Here is a 24,038-nt window from a genome sequence, read left to right as displayed (position 1 = left end):
ATCAAGCAGGGGGGACTGACATGGCAATAAGTTTCTAGGGTGTTTTCTGCGTTAAATACCAACCTCTACTCTAAAGTAGGCAAACTAACGAGTCTTATTTATGTACATTAGCTTATTTCTATAACTCGCACCTTGTTATATGTATGACGTTAACGATATATGACTGTTAATGAGAAAACGTTACCGTTATATAGCCTTAAAACGAGCAGGTTTTCACGTCTGCCTTAAAATATTCATGTATTTTTCCTACGCTTAATATTATTTTTAGTTAAGTAAACGGACAAAACGTCCAATACGTCAAGTGTATGCTTGCACTGAAAATGAAATCACTGTTTTCCCCTCACTGCCAGGCCTGTTTCACAGGTCCAACAACATGCTATTTTAGCCTCGCCGCCGCTCTCCCACACAGCAGCGAGGCTAGCTTTAGCTTCAACGCCTTGACGAACGGCCGTCTCGCTCGCGCCGCCTGTCAAAAAAACCGACACCGCCTGAAGTTTCTGGGCTTCGCCAAACGGTACGATTTATTACACGGCCGCCGCATTCTCACAATATTTCGAGGTGAAACGCGCATTCCCCGCAAAACAAGCATCTTTTTTTTTTTTTAACGTAGCGCCGTCCTCCCCCTCCCTGACTCTCCCGTCTCTCCCTCTCTACATCCCTGCAAGTAGCGGATCACAGCATCTTCTCTTCTCTCCTTTGGCGTGTCCTCCTCCCCTCACCACCGGGTACACAGGTGCAAAACACACACACACACACACACGCACACTGATATCCGCGGATATGGGCGCGCTATAACCAGCTGCCGTATCCCCCTCCTCGCTCCTGATGACAGTTCACACAGGGTAAAGGCCCCTTCTATTACACTCCCTTCGGTTTTCTTGCCGTAAATCGATATTTTCTCTCCCCTCTTCCTTCCTTCGCCTCACTCGCATCAGCATCCGGGTCTCACTCCCTCTCCATCCTCTCTCCTCTCGTCTCCTCTCCTCCCCCGCCCTCCTCCTCCCGATCATCTTCCTCAAAATACGCCTATCTCTGCATTCACATCAGCACAGGCCACGCAGTGGGCTCCCGGGAGTTGCAGCGGACACCTCCTTTTCTGCTTTTGTCATCGACATTTATTATTATTATTATTATTATCATTATTATTATTATTATTATTATTATTATCATTATTCATACATGGACGCAGGGAGCGGATGTAGACGCAATTCGTTAGGGGATATCTGCAGAGTCCTGTTTTATTTGATCATTTATTCCTATGAGCTGTCAAATTTGAAGTGCACAACTTAGTGTAGGGTGGATAATTTAATCAAAACATACTAACATTTAACAATCATTCTGTGTCTGTTTCGTTGTACTGATTTTTTTTTTAAAGAAAGATAGAAAATAAACAGTAACAACTATAAAATAAACCATGTCAACATTATAGTATGACTACTTTTAGTAGAAAGGCATGTTTAAAATATTTTAATCAACACTGAAAAAAAATCATAGTAACTGCATGTCAAACAGAATGAATTTAGTAGTCATGTAGATCAGTGGTATGAAACATAAGGCTCGGGGGCTAGAATCAGCCTGGAAGAGACTCCAGTAAGATCCACTGGAAACATTTGAAAAATGTAAAGGGAATAGATTTTGGACGTTTAACTGCGTTATAATACGTTTTACTGCTTTTCCTACTGATAAACACCTCTCACATGAACATACTACACTAAAGTAAGTACGTAGTAGATGAATATTTCAGTGACAGTAAAGTTAATGTTCTTTTTACTATCTACTATTGAACTTTCTGTTTCTACAGAAGAAAAACAGAAATTGTACAGAAATTATTTTACAAATAAAATTTACACAATTTTTAAAATTTACACAAAGATTTTACTGAATTTTTTCTTTACTGAAAGAAAAATGTATTTCTTACAATTTAAGCCCAACGACTCACATTTATTTATGACATATGGCACCCATTACAAGCTTTTATTCTACCAAGCAACACCTATTTTACCACCATCCATTGATGGTAACCTTTGTGGTGTCCTTGGGTCAAACAGGGTCCCTAGGTGAATGGCAAACAAGTATATTGGAATCCCGAGGACACCACACGGGGTTTTAACCGACAACACAAAGATAACATTGATGTACGTTTAAATTCAGAGTCATCTAAACTTTAGACAGTAGAATAAAAATAATATAGATCAAAAAAAAAACTTACTTTTTTACATCAAAATCAATTTTGACCTGGAAAATTTCTGCAGGAGAAATCTAACTCTGCATTCTTTCGACCGGCAGAGAAAGACTCCTAATGAGCATGTACAGTGTAGCTTGTTTCTGTTATGAGAAATTCAGTGTGCCACAAGTGTGCTACAATTGCCACTGATATTAATTAATATCATATTATAATATTAATCATATTCTTCTTCTTAGTAGTAGTAGTATTCAAAAAGAATGTTAATTTGTGCACAGATGAGTTATTTTTATAATCTTGAGCAAAAAATATAATAATGCATAATAGATTATCAGTTTGCAAGACATTTTTACACTTTGATGTAAACCATATTGGGGTTATTGTATCTCTATTCCAATGTGTTCGAAATAAAACGTCCACCTGACCACCTCAGATCTGCATGAAACAAATCCAAGGGAATCATACTGTTCTTAATGGAACTTATTATTTTTTATTATTATTAGAAAGGTTAATTTCTAATAATACTATTTTTCTGTTTTTAAAAAAAAGGAATTATGGTCTTTTAACTTTTTTTCTAGCATTTTTAATAAACTATCTACAAAACTGAGACAACTCTTTGAGCCAGATCTTCTTTTTATTTTAAAAATAATAAAATTTTAAATATCTGGGTCTATGGCTCTACGTACATGGGCTGTCAGGAGTGTAACTCAAGCTAACATTGAAAGATGGATGCCTGAATCCTTAAAATAATTGGATGTCCAATCTCTGACAGCATTTGAAGGCCTGCAGAAACCACAGTTTTGCAGGTAGAGGACTGATATTTTATTTACAGCTTCGCGTGCACTAGGCACATAATATTCTACAAAACTGTCAAAATCAGATGATTGGTTTAGAGATATTAAAGCTCGAATATAATACACACACACACACACACACACACACACACACACACACACACACACACACACACACACACACATGTCTGGTTTGCTAACCTCGTGGGGACATCCCATTGACATAATGCCTAACCATAACCCAATTGTAACCCTGACACTAAAACCACATTTTGAGTTGAAAAATGCCTTTAACCCCGTGAGGACATGGATTTTGGTCCCCATGAGGGCTGTTGGTCCCCACCAAGATAGAAAGAGCCCGTACACACACACACACACACACACACACACACACACACACACATTGCAAATTTGTATTTGTCTATATCGGATTTAGTGTTGTTTCTCTTCACCTTTATAGTTGGTTTTCAAATATTATAAAAAAAATTATTCTATTAAGATTGAACAGTGCTGATCATGGGAAATTTCCACTTCATTGACAACCACATTAAAAAATATTTTACAAAGAGCAGAACCATTTAAAGAAGGCTGAACGACAAATGCCCTCGTCTGCAGATTTGGAGGGAAGCAGAGAAGCATTCGGTGCTGATTTGACTGAATCACTCAAAGATGACAGCTTTATTTTAAATAAATAAATAAATAAAGTAGGACGTTTGAATATATCATCCATAAAGTGCCTTGAAAAATCTCTAAAATCTCAGATTGAAATGTTGTGTGTGGGTGGATAATTCCCCAAAGCCCATCTTCATCTGCGTCTAGCTGGTTGATTTTCACGCAGCCACAAGGATTTGTCTCTGAACCACGGTGCAGAAATGGGACAGAAAGAAGATACTCATCCTGCTTCTGATAAAAACCATAATGAATATATGTAGGCTTACACGATAGCCCTGCAGGAGAAACTGAATGAAGTCTGCCAAGCCTGACATACTCTACACTGAATGCAGATACATTGTAAAAATCAGTCTTTTGTGGGATTTGAAGACGCAAACCTGGGGGGAAGAAAAAGTAGGACAAGACATATCAGTCTGTGAATGATGTTTGCTTTTTGCATAAACCTTCAAAAATACTCTGTGCTAATTCTCTCTCTAGAACCCCCATTAAACATCTTTTCCAGGGTCTTTCTCCACTCTGAGCTTAGTACATTTCACCGATCCCCACACACAGACTACAGATGTAACATTACACTGCTCTGTGTAGGTACTAAAGTGGGATTAAGCAGAGATTAACAAGCTCTTCTTAATTCTATTAAGTCGAACATACCGGTCCAGCAGTGGAGAGGCTCCAACATATAATAATGTAAGAACACAGAAAATGTGCTGCCATAAAGAAAGACAATATACTGTGTGTTGAAAAAAGTTTATTGTAAGGTATCATACAAACTTGTTATTCACAGTAAGCTAATTAGTATTAGAGTATAACAATTACAACAATTATAACAGAATAAGTAGAAGTATGGAGGTAAATTCATAAGCAACACCCCCCTCTTCAGTTTTCAGATGGTTCCTTCCATTGCAATAAGAAGATGGGAAAGTGCAGAACCTGAGGTAAAGCTGTGATTGAAAAATAAACACAAGTACGTCATTCAAAATATTCAGATAAACAGTTTGCCATCAAAGGTATATTCACACAACAGTACACATGCTACAGTTTCTACCGAATTATTTAAATTGTATTATTTTGTTTCCCCATTTTCTTTCCTGCATTTGTTTTTGAACACAGTTTTATTTTGGCTTGATTATTCCCGACTTTTCCCGCAAAGCCATTTCCCATTTTTGTGTGATTATGTCACAATCTTCAGCTTTTGCCAGCTTAGAAGAAGAAAAAGAAAAATGTGTGTAAAAGAGTTTGTAGCAATTTCTATGAACTTACTTTTTTTTTTTTTAAATTTAAGTGGATCTCACTGTGCATCATGACCCCTCAGACAGAGTTTTTACACAGGCCTGGAAGGCATCCATCAGATCTTTACAGGTCTCCATCCCCTTGTCTCTGATACTGAAACACAATGTGAGGTTTAAAAAAACACACTCATCAGTCTCTTCTCTTTAGGACCTTAATTGGAACTTGTGCTAATATGAAGACATGTAAAGCAAATGAACCCATCTGAAGCTAAGTAGGAATATTTCTAAATATAGTCCACATCAAAGGGATTATTCAAGTTGGGTCTGATAATAATATATTTCAACTCAGCCTCCACCGTGGCTTTTATCTGCCTTTGGTGAAGTACGAGAAGATGAGTGAGTAATCCGTAGAGCAGCTGTACTGACAGTAATCACTGCTGCACGTGGACACGGACTAAATATCTTCTTGCATGCACGTAACACGAACCAGCCAGCTGGAATGTACCGGTCCTCTTCAATAGGGTATACAAGTGGAAGTCTATTTTAAACCTCATATATATTTATGATTCTCAAGACATTACAGTATGGGTCCCATTTAGATGTTGTTATGTTTAAAACGAGTATGAACTCTAAGTGCAGTCTGTAGATCTCCCCACAGACACTCTTAAACTGGTTGACATGTTAATGTGGGCGCTGGGTATTGTGCATAAAACGACAGGAAAGTGGCCAGATTATTAACCCAAATCCAAACACCGTTAATAAATCTTACTTGAGAGCACATTATACAAGGATATTTTATTCATGCACTGTCACACCGATTGGAAACAGCAATCAAAATCACTGATTCATTTTCTCGACTTTGAATGCAAGCACGGATTAAAAAAGTACTTTTATTCCTGTCAGAACTCACCATTTGTCAGTGTCCTCTTTGATTGCCTGGCATGGTGCTGGCACAGCGTCGGCAAAGTCTGGCATTTTGACAGGAGAGAGAGTGGAGTTTGTGGAGGTGTGCTGCTGCAGGAGCTGCAGTCAAATATGGTTACGCTTTAAAAGGGATGGAGGGACTCAGGAGGGAGGGAGGTAAGGGAGGAGGGGAGGCGGCATGACAGTGACGGTGTGTGAGAAGCTTAAGAAAGGAAAAAGTCAGGAAGTTAGGAGAACGTTATTTAGGAAGCGACTTTAATTTTGTTACTTTTTTTTTCAGTGTGTTCAACTGAGTTCTGTGCCACTCTTTCTCCTTTCATTTCCCAGTTTATTTACATCAGTGTATATAAAGTAGCTAATTCTTTAAATTCCTTCATCCCATTCTTTTGTTTGGCTGTCCTGCTAATGAATATGCAGATAACTGACCTTTTAAATCAACCACTAAGCATTACAAAGGTCCCCTAATGCATTCAAAATACTCACTACAGGGGGTTTTTAGCTTAAAAGATACCGGGGTTCCTGACTTTGTTTTAAAATGTTTTGTTGGCTTAAGGGGGCTGAGCTGAGAGTTTAACCAAAACAAGCCTGCAAAAAAAGATGCAACTAAATTTCTGGAAATAAGGTGGCTTTTAAAGGCAGTTAGTATTAGTGTTTTTAATGCTACCCGAAGTAAAAATACCTGTTTTTTCTTTTAACTAATCTTGACAACGTTTTTCACATGAACACATAATTGAAGAAATCTGACATCATACGCACTCAGCTTTTTCTTCCACAAACTATAACCCACAATGGCAACATATGGAAATTTTGAAAGTTATTTTATAGCCATAGTTATAATGTAAGATTTTACAAAATTTCATCATAATAATTATTAAAACTAAGGGAAAATACAGGGAATAATAGGAATAGTTCCCCAGAGCAGCTTCTTAACCAAAATTATACTTTTGATTGATAGAAATCAGATATAGATATAAATCTTATTGGCCCACACAGTCCAAGAATAACTGATTATGATGCCTTTTCCCCCCACTTAGTGTTCAGAAGGAAAAAAAATCAGCATCCCATCATTTAGTGTTACAGTTAATTTCACAATGTCATAGGATACAGCTTTCAACATAACAGAATAGGTGTCCTCTTTGCATGCTACAGATAAAAGAAGGCATGACAAAACATTGGTGATATTTGCCACCTGTGCTTTTAAGCGGTATTTACAGTATGTGGTTATATTTAACTTGGCCACTAGAGGGCAACAAACATCCATATTCACACAATAATGTGAATAATAACCTGCACAAATAGGCCTCCAGAGCGTGTGCATCATGGGCACACAAAGAGGTCCACATCTACATTCGGCAGTGACTCATTTAAAAGCCCGTTCACCTTTTGTGTAACTTCGCTAATACCTCATCTTGGTTGCATCTCGGTGGATGTGGGCAGCGTTTGGAAACAATGGCATGTTATTATGATAATCAAGCCAATTAAAGTATCTCACGAAGCCGTGATCAAGAGCGTGGACCTGTGTCTCAGCGCCACTGAACCCTCCTACTTTATAATGACTGTAGAATCCAGTGTGCCATCTGCTGGTGTAAAAAAATATGTGCATTGTGGGGTCTGGCAGACAGGTTCTCCAAATAATAAGATTAGCAAGAAAAAAAAAGAAAGATCTAAACAGATCTTGGCATGATGAAGATTATGGAAGGAAGACGGTACTTAGAGTTTAAATGATTAGAGGCAAACTGCAGCTTAATTAAATTATTTCATGAAGCATCTCTTTGGAAGCAGGAAATGCCTCTGTACCTCAAAGTAGCTGCACATTTTGGATGCGAATGTGTAAAGTAACTGATGGAGGCCCATAAATCTGATAATTACAGGGATTTTTTTGTTGCACTCGAACGCGTCTAAGCAAATCGCAGCATTCGGGGCGAGCAGGTGACTATTTTGTGTAAATACGGTGTAAATTAATACGTAAAGGTTCAGAAAGGTAACAAAAAAAATCTGGAATTTGAGCAGGGTTAGTTGGCAAACTGAAAAGCGTGAATGGAGGTCACCGCAGACAGTGAGTGAGTCTCGGCGGAGACACAGAAAGGGGGAGAGGGAGGACGGACAAGCGGCCAGCCGCCTTCAAAAATGGCGTCTCCGGAGGAAAATGAGTAAAAAATATTAAAACGCGGCCTGCTTTCTGTACACTTCCTCGTTTGGGCTTTAAGGTTTTTCGTGCTCTGGTGGATTTTTTTCTCTCGTGAGCAACCTCGTCGTCGCTTTTACTTGAATGACCCAAAAAAGAAATATGGGGAGCGAGCATTTGGGGAAATAAAAGCAGCCCCGTTTTATTTTGATGCGTCGTTACTGACAGCTAGCATCTGCTGCTAGCTCTACAGCTCTGCTCCGAAAGGGGGGGTGGGAACGATTTTGCATGCAAGGGAGGAAAAAAAGGGGGAAGAGGTTTTCAAATTGGGGATTTCTTTGCTCGTCTACTGGGGCTGATTGCTACCAACGTGGCTTGTCGATTGCAATCTTTTCTCGTGCTAGCAGCCTAGCCAAAACTAGCCGAAAGAAAAGGGGAGGAGAGACGGTGGAAAAAGGACGCATTCAAGTCAAATGTTTATCAGCAATTCGCCCATCACCGGCCAAATCCGCGGCATCTTCATCATGACCGTGACTGGTTTCAGACTAAATCTGCATTCGTGGAAATGATAAATGTGAAAGGCGTAGGAATAGGAGAAAGACTGGCTTTTTTTGGAGGTGGTTGGATTATAACCCCGTAGACCCCCCTCTTTTTTCATCCAGCTTTCTCCTCCTCCCCTCCATTTCTCTTTCAATATGCTGTTTTCCACTCCTGAGGACTTGCTTATGAAACCGGGGAAAATAGTCTGAAAACGAGAACGTGAGAGACTGGATTTTTTTTTCCGTAACCTGCCCTGCGACGTTCTCGTTGCTTTCATCCTCATCGCACACACTGTACACCACATAAATGGATAGAAATTACCCGGGAACAGGATTCGGTGATTTGGGCGCAGGAGCAGGATGGAGTTACGAGAGAACGGCAAAAGCAAGGTATGCATTGGATTCAGACAATGTGCATGCATTAGTGCTACTTTGCACGGTGTGACCCATGTAAACAAATTGTCGCCATTCACGTATAGACCCATGCCTTGCTATTATGTGTAATGCATTGTCATCCAAACAGTTGCATAGTAATAATATTATAAACAGGAATGGATGAGTGTGTGTCGTGGGGGTGGGCGGGGTGGAGAAAGGAAAGGTAGGGGAAATGAACTGAATGTGATTGACAGACGTGGGTTTTTTAGGTAGACCTGGCAGGGTGGAGGAGGTAGTGGTGGTGATGGTGGTGGTGGGGGGGAGGAGGAGGATGTCTGGAGTATCCATAGGAATTATTGTTCCCTGTGTGCAGGCCTGGACACAAACCCCCGATAGATGGATAGAAATTCATTGGATTGATAGGATCTGGGAAAGAGTGCAGACGCAGCAAAGCCATTCCAGCAGCACCCCCGAACAGACATCAACAAGATGAACTGATGCATATTAACGAGAGGATGCATTTAATTAAAGATTTCTTAAATAACCACATCTTAAAGAGGCGAAAAAAGGGGAAGGAAATTATTCACACAGGGCTAACGCAACAATCATAATTGAGGTTTTGGCTATCTTTTTCGCCAAGCATGATTCAAATTGTGGGTTTTTTTGTTTTTTAAAATTTTGGATGATTTGGCTTCATTTGCATAATAAATTGCCCCACATCCACTCTTGCGTCAAACATGCAGCTTATCGTTTGCCTGAATAATACATTTCAATAAAATTAGGCCAAGGGTGAATGCTTTTGAAGGTAGTGGAAATCGGCTGGACCCTGTAAGGATGCCTCTGTCTTTTTTAGCTTTGATTAGCCCTGAGAGCTAGCGCTCTGTTGCAGGGATGTGTATCGAGGCCTGTGCATGCAAACGTCATTGCCTCATGTATAGATGCACATGTGTGATATTTAAACCCACATGTAGCAGCCGGATCACACTCGAAAGCCTTCGCGGTCCCTCGGGGAATGATATTTGATGAAACAAACCTAGCTAGTTGCTGATGTTTGCATGCAGCTTAGCATGCATTTGCGTCGGCTTGCACCATCCAGCTGTTAGCTCCATCGTCATAATCAGTGCTTAGAAGCATATTAATCAGTTGTCTTTGGTGCTCAGTAAGGAAACTGTATTTTTCACTCGGCTCACTTCCACGCGTTGGTTACCCATGCTTTATGTAAATGTAAGGCTGGCCTTGCAGTTTGGGCCTAGTATCTGCATTTCTACCATAGCTGCTGTGCTCTGCTAGGCGGTGCTAACAGCAGCACAAAATGTTAGCATGTCATCTGGTTAGCCAGGCAGCCACGCATTTCATCTCCCTTTTGTAAAGCACAGTACTGCCAGTGGAAGCTTTTAAGATTTGAGAAGGGAGTTTATTTAGATTGGGAAATTACAAATTATGCAATGAGCGTGTCTTCTGATATTATTATAATAATTGCAAATTAGCTGTTCTTTTATTTTTGCATAGCATGTATACAGCTGGCTTTAAACATTTGCATATGGTTTAATACATTTGGGTGTAATGAACAATTCTGTAATCCAATACTTATCAGAGATTTGCTTTACACCTGTAGATCACGTCCAAGAAGCGTGAAGATATTAAGGGTATGCTCCTAATGAGTAGGCTGGATTTGACATCATTCATTAAATGAGCGACCTGCATATTAGATGTGTGTTTTTAAAAGGTGGCCCCAGATCAGGAAGTGTTCCCTCACGGGTCACGTTGTGAGAACAGATTATGTTTTCATAAATTCTCATATGAGTGAAATTACTGACAGTTCACAACCCCTCCTCACCCATCCTCTCTACTCCCATGTCTTCCCAGTCTTGTATATGGGAGTTCCAGATCATCCCACCCAGAGTCTGAGCTCCTTCACCGGCAAGCTTACGCCACCCCACACCCTCTGCAGGGCTATGCCACCAATCACCACCCAGGGAGCTCTGGCCAAGGCGGAGCTTGGGGAGCAGCTGGACGGAGTTTGGGTAAGATAAATGTCATACCTTCCATGTCACCACCATAAGGGGCCCTGGCAATGAATTATTGTGTCTGTCCATACAGGCCCTGGCAGATTATTGTCATTGAAAAATGTGCACATTATCGCTTGGATGAGTCAAAGCCTTGGATGTTGAAGCTTGTGTTCATTCTCATACATTTTTTTGCCAATGGCTTATGAATTATGTATTATTTTTTTTTTTTTTTAGATACAGCTGGAACTTCTACAGTTCCCTTTTATATTCTTTGCTTTACATCAGGTTTGCCAAATAAACCTCTCAAGAAGATTAAACCTAATTTTCTTACTTTACGTACATCTGAGCAACTGGCTTTTTTTTTTTTTTTGTTAAATTGATTGCATTTTTTATTAATTAATAAAATAATATAAATCAATCTTAATCAGTGAATCAACGTTTCATTGTTCTGTCTTTCTTTTCTAAAGGTTTGTCTGGGCTGTTCGATACTGGCCTCCACCACGCCACCCCCTCTGCTCCCGATGCCTCTGTCATGAATCTGATCTCAGCCCTGGAGTCCCGGGGTCCCCAGCCTCCGCCCTCTGCCTCCTCCCTACTATCCCAGTTCCGCACGCCATCCTGGCAAACAGGTGGGGCTATGTTAGATCTTCCCTGATGTGCTGACATTCAAACAGGCCCCACAGTCAATATGACATTTAAAAAAAAAAAAAAAAAAAAACGCCCAATGTTTGTCCATCATTATTATTCTGAGTGTGTGACTATGTGTGTTTTATCAAATATTTATTGTACTTGTCTATAGTTTTCCCTTTGACTTGATTAATTTTAAATCCTCTTTTTTGTTTTACTAATTAATTTATGTGAGATTTTGAAATGATAGCTTGAAGGTTACTGAGTAATTTTGCGATGTCTTCCTTTTCCTAACAGCGATGCACACGCCTGCTCCTCCTGAACTATTCATCTCGGGAGCCCTTCCTGGCTCTGGCTCTTTCCCCTCCTCCTCAGCTCTATCAGCCTATCAGCATCCGGCTTCCTTCTCCAGCCGTTCATTCCCTGGTGCCTCCCTTTCCCTCCAAGACACACCCACTTTCAGTCCAACATCCAATGGTCTGCTCTCCCCACATGACCCCCTAATACACATAAAAGCCCCATCTCAGTCAAGTCTGGGATTTGATAGACTCCTGTCCTCACAGGGTGCTGCTGCAGCTGCTTACAGGGGCAGTCAGGATCCCACAGGTGCCACATCAGCCCAAGCGTCCTCTGCCAGGCATCTGCAGTCACACCAGTTCAACTTGCTGTCATCACAGCTACAGGATCAGTCCTCCCAGCTGTATAATCCGTCAGTCTTTCCCTCAGCCCAGCCCCAGCCTCAGTCTCAGTCCCAGTCTAACTCTGCTCAGGAGAGGGCTGTGCCTCGGCAGGACAGCGTTATCAAACACTACCAGCGCCCCACGCCAGCTCAGTCGCAGCTCTCATCTTCTGCTGCCCACTCTCTTCAGCACTACCTCGGCTGTTCAGGGCCTGGGTACCAGCAGATCGCCACCCATCACAGGCATGCTGGACTTTCTTGCAGTCCATTGGGAGACCAGAGCCCCTCATCTGACCACAAGCCCACCTCCCGCACTGAGCAGTATCGGTCAATTAATCAGCCTCCCTATTCCTCCTCTTCCTCTTCCTCCTCTTCCTCCTCAGCTGGGAAAGGTACCAAAAGCAGCTCGAGCAGTGGCTATTCTTCTGGCAGTTCTGCATCATCTTCCAGAACTCCTCACACTCCCCCTTCGGCTTCATCCACCTCCTCTTCCTCCTCTTCCTCTTCTGCCACCTCTGGGGCTCATCCTTCCAACTCAATTCCCACCTCCACCTCCAGTGCAGCCCCTTCTAGGCAACAACCACCCCCCCAGCCAGCTCCGCCTCCTCCAGCCCCTCAGCAGCAGCCTCCTGCCACCTCTACATCAGCTCCCCAATCTCTTCCAAAATCTTGCCTCTCAGGCTATGGCTCTCCTGTCCCCCCAGTGAAGACCCCCACATCTGCTCTAACTGGCCAGACCCCACCGCAGCAACAAACACAGTCATATTCACCTAATCAACCCCCCACATCTCACCTGGCTCAGTCCTACGGAGGCTTTAGTTCGCCGCAAGCTCAAGACTTGAGCTCAGGTACTGGAGGGAAAGGCTATGGGAGTCTGGGAGGTCGAAGCCAGTCTTATTCCACTGATATATATGGAACTGACTCTGCTTATGGATCACTTCCATCCTCTCTGGGTGGAGCTGGAAGCCCATCGCTAGGCTATGGCGCCCCAGGCCACTCACCTGCCCTTCTAAGATCAAGTGGATCGTCAGGCAGCGGAGCCTCTGGGGGAGGAAGCAGCAGCGGCACAGGAAGTGGAAACTCTGGGTCAGGGGGAGGAGCAGGAAATGGTCTCACCAATGAGAGAGGTGGAGGAGGTAGTGGAGGTGCGTCTTACCATATCCCAGACTCCAGCCCCTCTCCATCAGGCAACTCTGGCATCATCCGTCCAGGGTTGCACTCCCCAGTACCCAACTGCCCAACTCAATCTCCAGGAGGACCAGGCTCAAATAAATACATTTCCTCAGTTCTCTCCCCGACTTTCTTAGCCTCCCCACAAGGCTTCCCTGACACCAGAGGTCCCAGCTCCCAACCTCAGTCGTATCACTCCACCTCCTCCAAGACGAAGACGGACACTTCTATGCTAGGCGTGGGTTCTCAGAGATCTCAAGAGGAAGTAGATGACGATGATGAGTTCTTGATTCAGCATCTGTTGCAAGCCCAAGCGAGCCCTGCTCCTCAGGCTGCTCATCACCATCCTCAACAACAGCCCCAGCAGACATCTCAACAAACACAGCCTCAGCCCCAGTCAGTGCCCCCAACCACTGATTCAGGCAAAGGGATGAGCTATGACATGAGTAAGACTTCTGAGGAGAGGTACCACCCGCAGAGTGTCATACGTACCCACAGTGCCACAACCACTGCTGGAGTAGGAAATGCAGGTTCTGGAGGGTCCATCTCGGGGCTGGATAGCCAGCTGGAGATGTCACTGAAGAAACAACAGCAGCAACATCAACAACACCACCATCAACAGCAGCAGCAGCAAAGGAACGAGCGGTCCGTGGGAAGCAGCAGGAGCAGCGGTGGGAGAGGCAGCGCTGAGCAAGTGCACTCCCACCTCCATCACCATGATAACTTAGGCTCCGTAGTCCACTATGGCCGGGGCGACCCATACACTCAGCACTCCCTCGCTCCCCAGCACTCCTCACACACTCAGCATGTGTCCTCACACTCGCAGATACCGCCACACACCCAAATGGAGCTCCAGAAGAAGCCGCAGGAGCGTGCAGAGATCCCTTATCCACGGAAAACACCTGAGATCCAACAGCAGCATTCTCAGTCTCAAGCTGCTGCGTCCCTGATGGACTCTCCCACCGATCAGTCCCGTCAGCCGCCACATCTGCTCCAGTCGGTGCTCTCTCACACCACCCGCAACAAGATGGAACCCCATCCGCAGCACCACAAGATGGACTCCCATCGGCAACACCAACAGCATCACAAAATGGACTCCCACCCACAGCATCAGCAGCACCCCAAAATGGACTCCCATCCTCAGCACCAACAGCACCAGAAGATGGACTCGCACCAACATCAGCAGCACCACAAAATTGACTCTCATTCACAGCATCAGCAGCACCATAAAATGGACTCTCTCCCCCAGCAGCAGCAGCACTCTATTAGCCAACAACAAGCTGTAATGGATAATACTGGTGGGAGACTTGGCTCGAGTAAACACCAGCCTCAGTCTCAGTCCCAAGCCACCCAGCTCCAGCTTCAGCTGCAGTCCCAAGCTTTGGAGGTAGCAGCGGCTCACTACAACCACGGGCCCCCTCCACATCAGCACGAGCAGAGCCAGGTCAAACAAAGCTCTGTGGTCTCTTCCTTGGACATGCTGGAGCGCTCTCTCTCCCAAACCTCCAGCACAGACGTCGCAGTTGCAGAAGACAGACGTGGCGGACCGGGCAGCGCAGGAAGGAGTGGAGCGAGCGGCGAGCGCCACCGACAGCAGCAGCAAGAGCAGCAGAGGCAGCATGCGCCCCACCATCAGCCACCCCAAACCCACCACTCGCAGCAGCATTCAGCCTCTGAACTCCACTCCTTCCTTACGGAGCCTGACATCGGCTTACCAACCCCGTCTCACATGCATCACCTTTCCCAGCACCACGCGCAGCAGCAGCATCCGTCCTCGCAACACCAACAAACCCACTCTCACCACCCACATACACAGCCCCACCCTCAGCAGCAGCCCCCTCACCCTCATCATATACCCCCGCCTTCTGCTTCGGCCCTCTCGCAGCCTCAGCCTGACCCACAGCAGCCGCTCTCGGCCCAGCTCACCCCTCAGCAGAGCCAGCTGGACCAGCAGCGCTCAGAACAGCACCAGTTTGACACGGTCAGCCCCGTGGAGAAAGCAGACCAGAATCAGCAAAGTAACCGCTTTGTACCCTTAACGTCTATCTGCTTTCCAGACTCCCTGCTTCAGGATGAAGACCGCTCCTTTTTTCCAGGAATGGAGGACATGTTTTGCGCAGAAGACTACAAGTCTAGCTGTGCTGGTGGTGCAGGACCAGGGCAGGAAGAGATGAATGAAAGCCACACCGGGCAAGAAGGAATGGATGCACTGAAAGCGGGACAGAGTGCAGGTGGAGCAGGGGGAAGCAGTGGCCCGAGTTATGACATAATGGGTCATCACGGTGGAGACCAGGGTTATGAACCTTACTGTCATGGCTTGGATGAACCTACCAACAACACCATGACCCTGGATCTAGACTCCCTTAAAACACATGAGCTGCCTTCGACTGTCAACACTGAGCAGCTAGGTTTGATACAGTCACAGGCCCCAGCGATGGGTATGACCTCCAATACAGCTGGTCCCAACAATTCTGGAGCTAAAATGTCCTCAGGGCCTGGAGGAACTAACGCGGGACCTGGTTCTGGAGGTCTCCAGTCTCCCATTTTTTGCTCATCTCGTCCCAAGAAGCTCCTTAAGTCTAGCTCTTTCCACCTGTTAAAGGAGCGCAGGGACCCCAACACACTGCCTAAGAAAAGTTACGCTCAAGAGTACGAGTTTGAAGACGATGAGGATAAAGCCGACCAGCCAGCTGACATCCGGCTGAATAGCCGGAGACTCCCAGACCTGTTGCCAGATTTGGTGTCCAGCTGCAGAAAGGGAGGAGGAAGTGGCTCTCTCAGCCCTTTAATGGGTGACATTGATTTCTACCACTCCTCTGGCTACTCCACTATGGGTTCACACACACTCCTGCCTCCAGAAGGACCCAAGAAGAGAGGCCGAAAGCCCACTAGGCCCAAAAGAGAGGGTCCTCCAAGGCCAAGAGGGAGACCCCGCATCCGTCCTATGCCTGAGCCGTACACTCCAAGAGGGATGATGGGGGAGATGGGCGGAATGACAGTAGGAGGGGGATTCAGCGTAGAGGGGCGAGGTAGGGGTAGGGGCCGTGGAAGCCGAGGCAGAGGAGGAAGAAGGGAGGACATGTATATAGAAATGAGCGGGAAGGAGCCGGATCAGATGCACCACCATCACCTCCATCAGCAGCAGCAGCAGCAGCAGCCGCCACAGCAGCTCCATCACCAGCCACAGCAGCAGCATGAGCCAATTCCACCTCTCAAGGTCAGTGGGATTCTGTCAGGAAAAGGCAGAGGTTTGACGCTAATAAAAGTAAAAAGCAAACGCTAGTTTGTTTGTTTTGTTTTATTGTGGTCTGATGGTGGTCACTATAAAATCACAGATAAAAGAAGGGGTTCACATATAAGCCCTGACTTTAAATAACGTAGATTTACTGATGTGATAGCAGGGAGTATTACCTGTGTGTGGATGCTTCTTATTGGAGTCGTGAGCCAGCTGAAGGTTGCTGTTTGTGTTTTGTGTTTGTTTGTTTTTTTTTTTCTCTCTGTCTCAGTTTCATTATTAGTCACTCTACTCCATTTTTTTCCTAGTTATTATAACTGATTATTGCTTAAATTTAAAATAAATTTATCTTAGGTTTCTAGATTTTTGCCAACTATGCCTTTACATTCAAAATGCAACATTACATGCAAAAATACATTTAATATGAGTTTTATTCTTTTTATTTTCAGATCAAGTTACCCATTGGTACTCTGTCCTCCTCTGATGCTTTGCTGAGGACAGATTCTTTGTCTGGCACGGACCCTGCTTTGTCAGACGGCTCAGTTGGCTCTGCTCCCTCACTCGGTTTAAGTCCTGGACCCCCCTGCAGCACTGAAAGCACCAGAAGTCAGGACAAGATCAAACAGAAAAGCCAGATGATGGGTGAAGGAGTGGATGACGAGGGGCTGGAGGAAAGGGTAACAGCTACAGGATTTCATCTTCGCTGTGTGAAGCAGAAAATGTTGAAAATTTCTCAGGCTGAATTTAAATGAACACAATTTGACTTTGTGGCTCGATACTTTTTGTATTTGATCTGAATTAGAGGTTCTCTTTTTGTTTTTCTTTTAGGGGGATGAGAAGGACTCTGAGTCCAAGGCTGGTTTTGTTGCTTCATTCCTGGATTTCCTGAAAACGGGAAAGAGACATCCAGGCTTGGACATCTCACCGGGAATGGAACCTGACAATGGTGAAACTTCACCCTGTAAATCAGGAGGACTACGCTCACTGTCTCCCGCACCACCTCCACCACCACCACCGCCCCCATTTGGGGATGGTGAAGGGAATGGAGGTCTGGCTTTGGGCAACTGCCCCAGCCCCAAGCGTTTAGAGGATGAGCTAAAGAGGAATCTGGAGACTTTGCCTTCTTTCTCCTCCGATGAGGAGGACTCGGTGGGAAAAAACCAGGACCTCCAGAAGAGCATCTCCTCAGCCATTTCTGCTCTGTATGACACTCCTCAGCTGACATCGAACATCCAGCCCCCGCTACCTCCTCCGCCTCCCCAGTCTCAAAATCAACCAAGTCAAGCCCCTCTTACACCCGTAATGCAGCCCCCGACGCTTAGCCCACAGCCTGCCATGCACACCCCCCACACCCAGCCCCAATCCAACGAACCAGATGTCCTTCAGCCAGAAGATGTAGACATGAATGAGAATAAGGAGGAAGAAGAGGAGGAGGAGGAGGAAGAGAATGAAGAGGAGAGAAGCACCGGCGGCGATGAAGAGAGTGATATGACGGAGGAACCACAGCTGGAGACCCTGGGTGCACCAAAGCTTGATGGTAAGAGTGGGAGTTGCCTTTTAGAAATTTAGTTTAGAAATTCCTTTAATGTGTTTGTTAAAAGAATTAATGGTATTGAATTTCTTGTCCCACCTTCCTTCCAGCTCCTCTCCCTGAGATTCCTCCAGAACCCACAACTCCCGAACCTCCCTCTGTTCCCCCATCTCCTGCTTCATCCTCGTCCCCTTCTCACTCTCCCCTCCCTCCTCTCTCGCTCCCCTCACCCCTGCCTCCAGCAGAAGAACAACAACAGCAGGAGGACTCCCAGCCTCCGAGCCCTGTCGCCCCCACATCGCCTTCCCCCCCACCTGCACCTCCCACGCTGGCTACTATCCCACAGCCTGCCACCCCTCCTCCTCCCCCTCCTCCTGCTTCAGCCCCTACTCCAGCTCCAGTCTCTCCTCCTTCTCCTTCTGTAGCTCAGAAGGAGTCTCCCATGCCATCTCCCGAGTCCCCCGCCTCTCCAGAAGAGCCCCCAGCTCCTAAGATCACCTCGCTGCATCTTGCCCAAAAGCAAGAAGATGCTGCCATTGTTGGAGAGAGCGAGGAGGATGAGAGTGAGAGTGGAGGGGAGGGCATCTTTAGAGAAAGGGATGAGTTTGTGGTGCGTGTGGAAGACATTCGAACACTCAAGGTATTTGAATGAATCAGAGGAATTTGTTTTCTTTTTTTTGAACCTATATATTAATCTTTATGTGGCTACAAAGTCATCAGTACACTTTTAAATACAGTAAAATAACTGATTGTAAAAGCTGTAATAGAGGGTTTCTATATGTAACTTTGTGTTGTGTGTTTGGATACAGCTGGCCCTGCAAACTGGCCGTGAGCCTCCACCCATCTGGAGGGTGCAGAAAGCCCTGCTGCAGAAGTTCAGCCCAGAGATCAAAGATGGGCAGAGACAGTTCTGCGCCACAAGCAATGTGAGTTCACACCACGCCCTCGCTAATGTACCTGCTAACAAGTCGGTTTATATGCCCTTTGCAGTTCTAGCCATAATATCATAAAATAATGCAGTATATATGCTATACTGTTAGTTTTACGCCTGTCTGTATTGTTATATCATCATCAAATTTAATGAAACTAAAAATCTTTCTTCCTTTTCTGGCTCAGTATCTTGGATATTTTGGAGATGCTAAGAGGCGCTATCAGCGAATATATGTCAAGTTTCTGGAGAATGTCAACAAAAAGGACTATGTCAGAGTGTGCTCCAGGAGACCGTGGCGCAGAGCCACACCTGCTCTCAGGTAAGAATGTTCTTCATGCTGAAACCCATGCCCATAATAAATTGAAACAAACTACAGTAGATCAATGACGCGACTACCCTCCAATCATATCACATATTAGGGAACTGCAGCTACAGAAGCTGGTTGTTGATGATTGAATCATCACCGTTTTCTGGACTTTTTAACAATTGAGGATAGGATGAGTAAAAACCCCTCAATGTTATGCTGTGTTGTAGTAAATAAAATTGATTTCCTCATCCTACAGACGTCAGTCCCTCCCCAGAATGGCGTCCCCTCCTGCCACTCAGGTGCCATCAAGAGTAGTGGAGAAAGAGGAGAGAGTGGCTCCACCAGTCCAGCGTGAACAGAGGGAGAAAACAAGAACGGCGACCACAACAACCACGACGACGACTAAAGAACCACGAGAGAGGAAAGAGCTCTCAGCTGCTGTGCCTAAAGCTGAGGAGAAGGAGAAAAACCGGGACACCGAGAAAGAGAGGGAAAAGGAGAAGCGGGTGCAGCCGCAGCAGGAGAAAGTGGAGAAACGTGCGGCGGAGCGAGGTAGGACGAAGGAAGACAGGAAAGTGGTGGAGAGGAAGGAGAAGGAAAAGGCCGAGCGACCACCCAAGTCCAAGCCAGCCAAGGTGAAGGCAGAGCCGCCGCCCAAGAAGAGGAAGAAGTGGCTCAAGGAAGTACCTTCATCATCTGACTCAGACTCATCGGACGAGGCAGCTAGCGAAAATGAAAGTGAGACCCTGTTTCAATTCTTTCACTGTAGATGTGTTTGTTTTGGGGTTTTTTTTCTTATTTTAATTAGAGTGATGGTAGAAGGCTCTGTTTAAAACTGGTTCTCACCCACAGTGCCAGTGAAAGGTGGAGTGAACAACCGTGCCATGAGGGAGATGTTCAGGAGTTACGTGGAGATGCTGGTGAGCACAGCCCTGGACCCTGACATGATCCAAGCCCTGGAGGATACAGACGGTGAGAACCGCACACACATCCTCCTCAACATAATTACCAGTTTTATGTTAACTGAAAAATAAAGAAATAATTATCAGATGCAATTATTAAGTGAGAATCTCTGCTCTAACTGGTCTGGTAGCTCACTTTTCTCTAGCTTAAATATCTGCATTGAAACAACTGGATGTAGGCATTTTCATAAGCAGAAAGTTTGGGCAGGTTGAGTAAACATCACCGTTTCTGTCAAGTATCAGCTGCCAGGTTTTAGGTTGAAGCCTCCGGCTGGACAAACAGCCCACACGTTATGAGTTTATGAGCAGTTCAGATAAACCAGTTGTGACAGGTTAGGGGGGGAAGCCCTGGGAGTGCATGAAGTACAGCAGCCAGAGAGACCTGCTTTCAGTTGGCTGCTGGCATTAAAATGATTGGCAGCTACATGAATGATGACTAATGAAACATCTTTTACCTTGATTGGCCATCAGATGAGCTCTACCTCCCTCCGATGAGGAAGATTGACAGCATCCTTAGCGAACAGAAGAGGAGGTTGTTGAGGAGAGTCAGCATGAGCTCTCAACACCAGGTAATCTTCTGTGAATGTGCTGCTTATTTTTCTGTCCCTCTGGCTCACATAATAGAAGGTAATAAAAGTATTTTACACTACTCTGTTTTACCGTCTGTAAAATACACTGATGTTTGTGTTGGAAGAAACCTATTTACACTTTACACAAAGTCAAAGTGTCTTAAGAGGTATTTCATTTTCTTCTGGATGGCTCTTATATCATGTTAGTCACCTCCAGCTTACGATAATGCCATTTCTGCTCCCTGTGCTACTTTTGTTCACCCGAGACTCAGATTGCAGAAGGTTGCCACAACACACCAAAACATTAGTTTGTCATAACAAGAAGATTCTAATGAGGAAAAAAACCTGTTTCGTTTATGGAAATGAGAGGATGCAAATTTAATGACGGATGCCTTAAGGGTAACAATTACCCCTGGTGGTTAAAACTGGTGGATGGATCTCATGCTTGACTTGACATGATGTTGTTTACTTGTTTGAGCTTAAAAGCTGTTAAATCTGCATAAAAAGTATTATATTTTTAACCAATTCATATCTGTAGACATCAGTATTTCAGTATTTTCTTGGTTTAGTTAGGTTTTTATTTGAAAATGTTTTTGTTTTAGTTGAGCTTTTATTAGTTTAAGTGTTACTCCTAGTATTTTTAATTGTATGGAGGGCATATGCAAAGCACTAGACTAACAGATTACTGACACTAAGGATATTTTCTTAATAATATTTTAGTTTAATTTTTATTTTAAAAATATAGTATTTTTGTTTTAGTTGACTACAATGGTTTTTCATCCAGTTTTAGTTTTGAGTTTAATTTTAGCCAACTAATAACCTTGGTAGACCCTGTAACAGGATGCCTGCAGGTAAATGAAATTGGTTTAGTTCATTTATTTCATGATCCTCAAACTCGAGGACACTGGTGTTTTTTGTGTGACTGATTTGTGGCTGTTCCTCACTGCCCCTCTCTCTACAGGAGGTCCTGCATGCTTACCCCCAGATCATTGTGGACCCCCTGGATTCAGGAGTGGTGAGGGTCCGGCTAAGCGGCGATGCTTACAACCGCAAGACCCTCAACAGAGTCAAGAAGACCCTGCCTAAACCACAGGTATGCATTAGTTTGTGTTTGCTAAACGTTATGAATAGTTAGAAATCCCAGCATATAGCAGTACATCTGTGCACAGTTCTGTGAAATTTTGTGTGACTGTAAATTTTGCCAATCACAAAAAAGCCTTGAACCACAATAGACACTGAAATCACTGCACTGACAGAATTAATCATTACTGTAAAGGGTGGTAGGTGGACACAAACACCTGTTGTAAGTTTCCAAACCCAGAACAGCAACACTTAATTTTACTTTACTTTTTTTTTTTCCTTAAATAAATAAAATTGACCCCAGCAATAATCCGAGTTCTTTTTAATAGGACCTTAAATTGTCAGCCGAGTCTTATCGGATCTACAGTCTCTACCACTCCCTGCATCATTATAAATACCACACCTTCTTACAGTGCAAGAAAGAGGTAAGAAACCATGTCGTTTCTGCTCATTTTGAAGCTTCTACTGCCGTGTGTTTGGTTTGGTTACAATTGTCTCTCCTTCCATCCCATTCTCCCAGACCAACACCATTGAGCAGGCAGCTGAGGACCCAGGCCAAGAGGAAGTGGTGCAGCAGTGCATGGCCAACCAGAACTGGCTGGACAGCCTCTTCAGCTCCTTCATCGAGCTGCTCACGCTCAGCACCAAAGCCTGATTCAGCCACATAAAGACACAGACAGTGAATTAAAGTAAGAGTATTTGAAACAAAAAGAAAATACAGAAAAAGGAAAGAGATGGATCCTACTGTACAGCCCCCTCCCCCTCCCCTCTTCAAATCTCTAAGGCCCTTGATGAACACGAGAGGGTCTGTTGACGTGACCTTGGACACTGGCCTGTTTTTTGTTTTTTTTATTTGTTTGTTTTTTGTTTTCTTGTTGTTGATCAATGACTAAAGAAACGTCTTACTTTGTGAGAAGGGGACCCCCACTCGTGGTCACGGGGCACCGAAGGGTCAAGAGGAAACTGATTGTTTTACGAAAAAAAAGGGAGCGAGGCAAGGTGGAAGGACGAAGAGGAGGATCGCCAAGTCAACGTGGGAGCCACTGACATCCTGTTAACTGTGTGTCATAAAGACAATAGCTCAAAGAGAAACTATTACCGCTTAGTTTTTACATAAATTATTTTTTGAAAAGACTAACATCAGCTGTTGGCTTTTGAAAAGATTAGAGGAGGGCGAGGATGCTTTTTAAAAACCGCGTGCGCAGCAAGCAGCGTGATCGGGGACTCACTCGTCGGCAGATAGAAACCTGAAATGTGTTAATAAATGCTCTCTCTCTATCGCTATCTCTCATTCTGTGCTATGTGAAGGGCAGCACCAGTCAGCTGTGTGATAATATATAAACACATTTTTATTATTTATATGAGGAGGTTTTTAACTTAAGCTCTCACAAGTGCTGGTTTGCTGCCCTTAATTGCTTTTTTTTTTTTTTTTTTAAAGAGTTGTTTTCCACAGGTTCAGTATACAATCATAACCCACATATCCAAGTCGTCTTCCCCTCTATCCAAAAAGACCAGACGTTGAGACAGACATGTATCAAATACAGTGGGTGTAAAATAACAGCAAAAGGAAAAAAAAACAAAAAAAACACGGAAGGGAAAAAAAGGAGACTGGCAAAAATCTATTTGACTCTTTACATTGTTGTGCTTCAGTTCAATCATCATTCATGCAGGTGCAAAGAAAAAGAAGTAAACTGTCCATCTCCCACGCGGGAAGGAGGAGTATAAACGAGGAATATTTAAACATGAGATAGGCATTTCATTTTTATCATTTTGATGTTTGTGCATACTATGACTTATTTTGAAAACAATCTAATTTTCCATAAAAAAGGAAAAAAAAGATGTGTAAATACTGTACAGTTCTTGATGAAATTCTTTGTCCTTCTGTACATTAACTCTCCTGTATTTGAGAAACAAATAAAAGCTGCAAAGAACAAATGGTTTCATTTCCCTATATATGCACACACATACATATGGCTGTGCATGTGTGTCCATCCATATTAGCAGGGACATTTCAACTTATTGAGACCTTAAGAGGAAGGTCTGTTTGGGTGGCTCTTAAGTTTAAAATGAAAGTCCCAGTTTACACAAAAATGTGCTCAAC

The 24,038-nt window shown here is 44.2% G+C and overlaps 1 protein-coding gene and 1 long non-coding RNA gene across 3 annotated transcripts; one reads left to right on the top strand and one right to left on the bottom strand.

Moving 5' to 3' along the window:
• Window positions 1-4,380: 4,380 nt before the first annotated feature.
• Window positions 4,381-5,949, bottom strand: LOC120441453. Of its 2 annotated transcripts, none has more exons than XR_005614105.1 (3): window positions 5,785-5,949; window positions 4,902-5,028; window positions 4,381-4,586 (listed from the first exon to the last, which is right to left on the bottom strand). It is a non-coding gene; the product is annotated as an uncharacterized LOC120441453 (long non-coding RNA). The 2 variants fall into 2 exon arrangements; XR_005614106.1 differs by having other exon boundaries at window positions 4,906-5,028; window positions 5,785-5,945.
• Window positions 5,950-7,698: 1,749 nt separating this feature from the next.
• Window positions 7,699-23,872, top strand: prr12a (proline rich 12a). The gene is made up of 15 exons (XM_031739346.2): window positions 7,699-8,852; window positions 10,704-10,861; window positions 11,314-11,475; window positions 11,771-16,539; window positions 17,007-17,234; window positions 17,386-18,094; window positions 18,199-18,728; window positions 18,898-19,014; window positions 19,205-19,338; window positions 19,583-20,064; window positions 20,179-20,298; window positions 20,760-20,857; window positions 21,819-21,950; window positions 22,267-22,362; window positions 22,458-23,872. The coding sequence occupies exons 1-15, from the start codon at window positions 8,770-8,772 to the stop codon at window positions 22,590-22,592; spliced, it is 7,953 nt and encodes a 2,650-aa protein (XP_031595206.1). The 5' UTR covers window positions 7,699-8,769; the 3' UTR covers window positions 22,593-23,872.
• The last annotated feature ends 166 nt before the right edge of the window (window positions 23,873-24,038 follow it).

The sequence above is a fragment of the Oreochromis aureus genome, linkage group 8 (assembly GCF_013358895.1).
Source record: "Oreochromis aureus strain Israel breed Guangdong linkage group 8, ZZ_aureus, whole genome shotgun sequence".
In the NCBI taxonomy this organism is placed as follows: domain Eukaryota; kingdom Metazoa; phylum Chordata; class Actinopteri; order Cichliformes; family Cichlidae; genus Oreochromis; species Oreochromis aureus.
The sequence above is the reverse complement of the archived record's forward strand: the minus strand, read 5'-3'. Positions and strand labels throughout refer to the sequence as shown.

Bases quoted from the DNA above. Each gene is read 5' to 3' on its own strand.
- prr12a (XM_031739346.2), top strand. From the start codon at position 8,770: ATGGATAGAAATTACCCGGGAACAGGATTCGGTGATTTGGGCGCAGGA. The intron at 10,862-11,313 runs GTAAGATAAATG...TCTTTTCTAAAG, and splicing joins AGCAGCTGGACGGAGTTTGG to GTTTGTCTGGGCTGTTCGAT. The intron at 20,858-21,818 runs GTAATCTTCTGT...CTCTCTCTACAG, and splicing joins GCATGAGCTCTCAACACCAG to GAGGTCCTGCATGCTTACCC.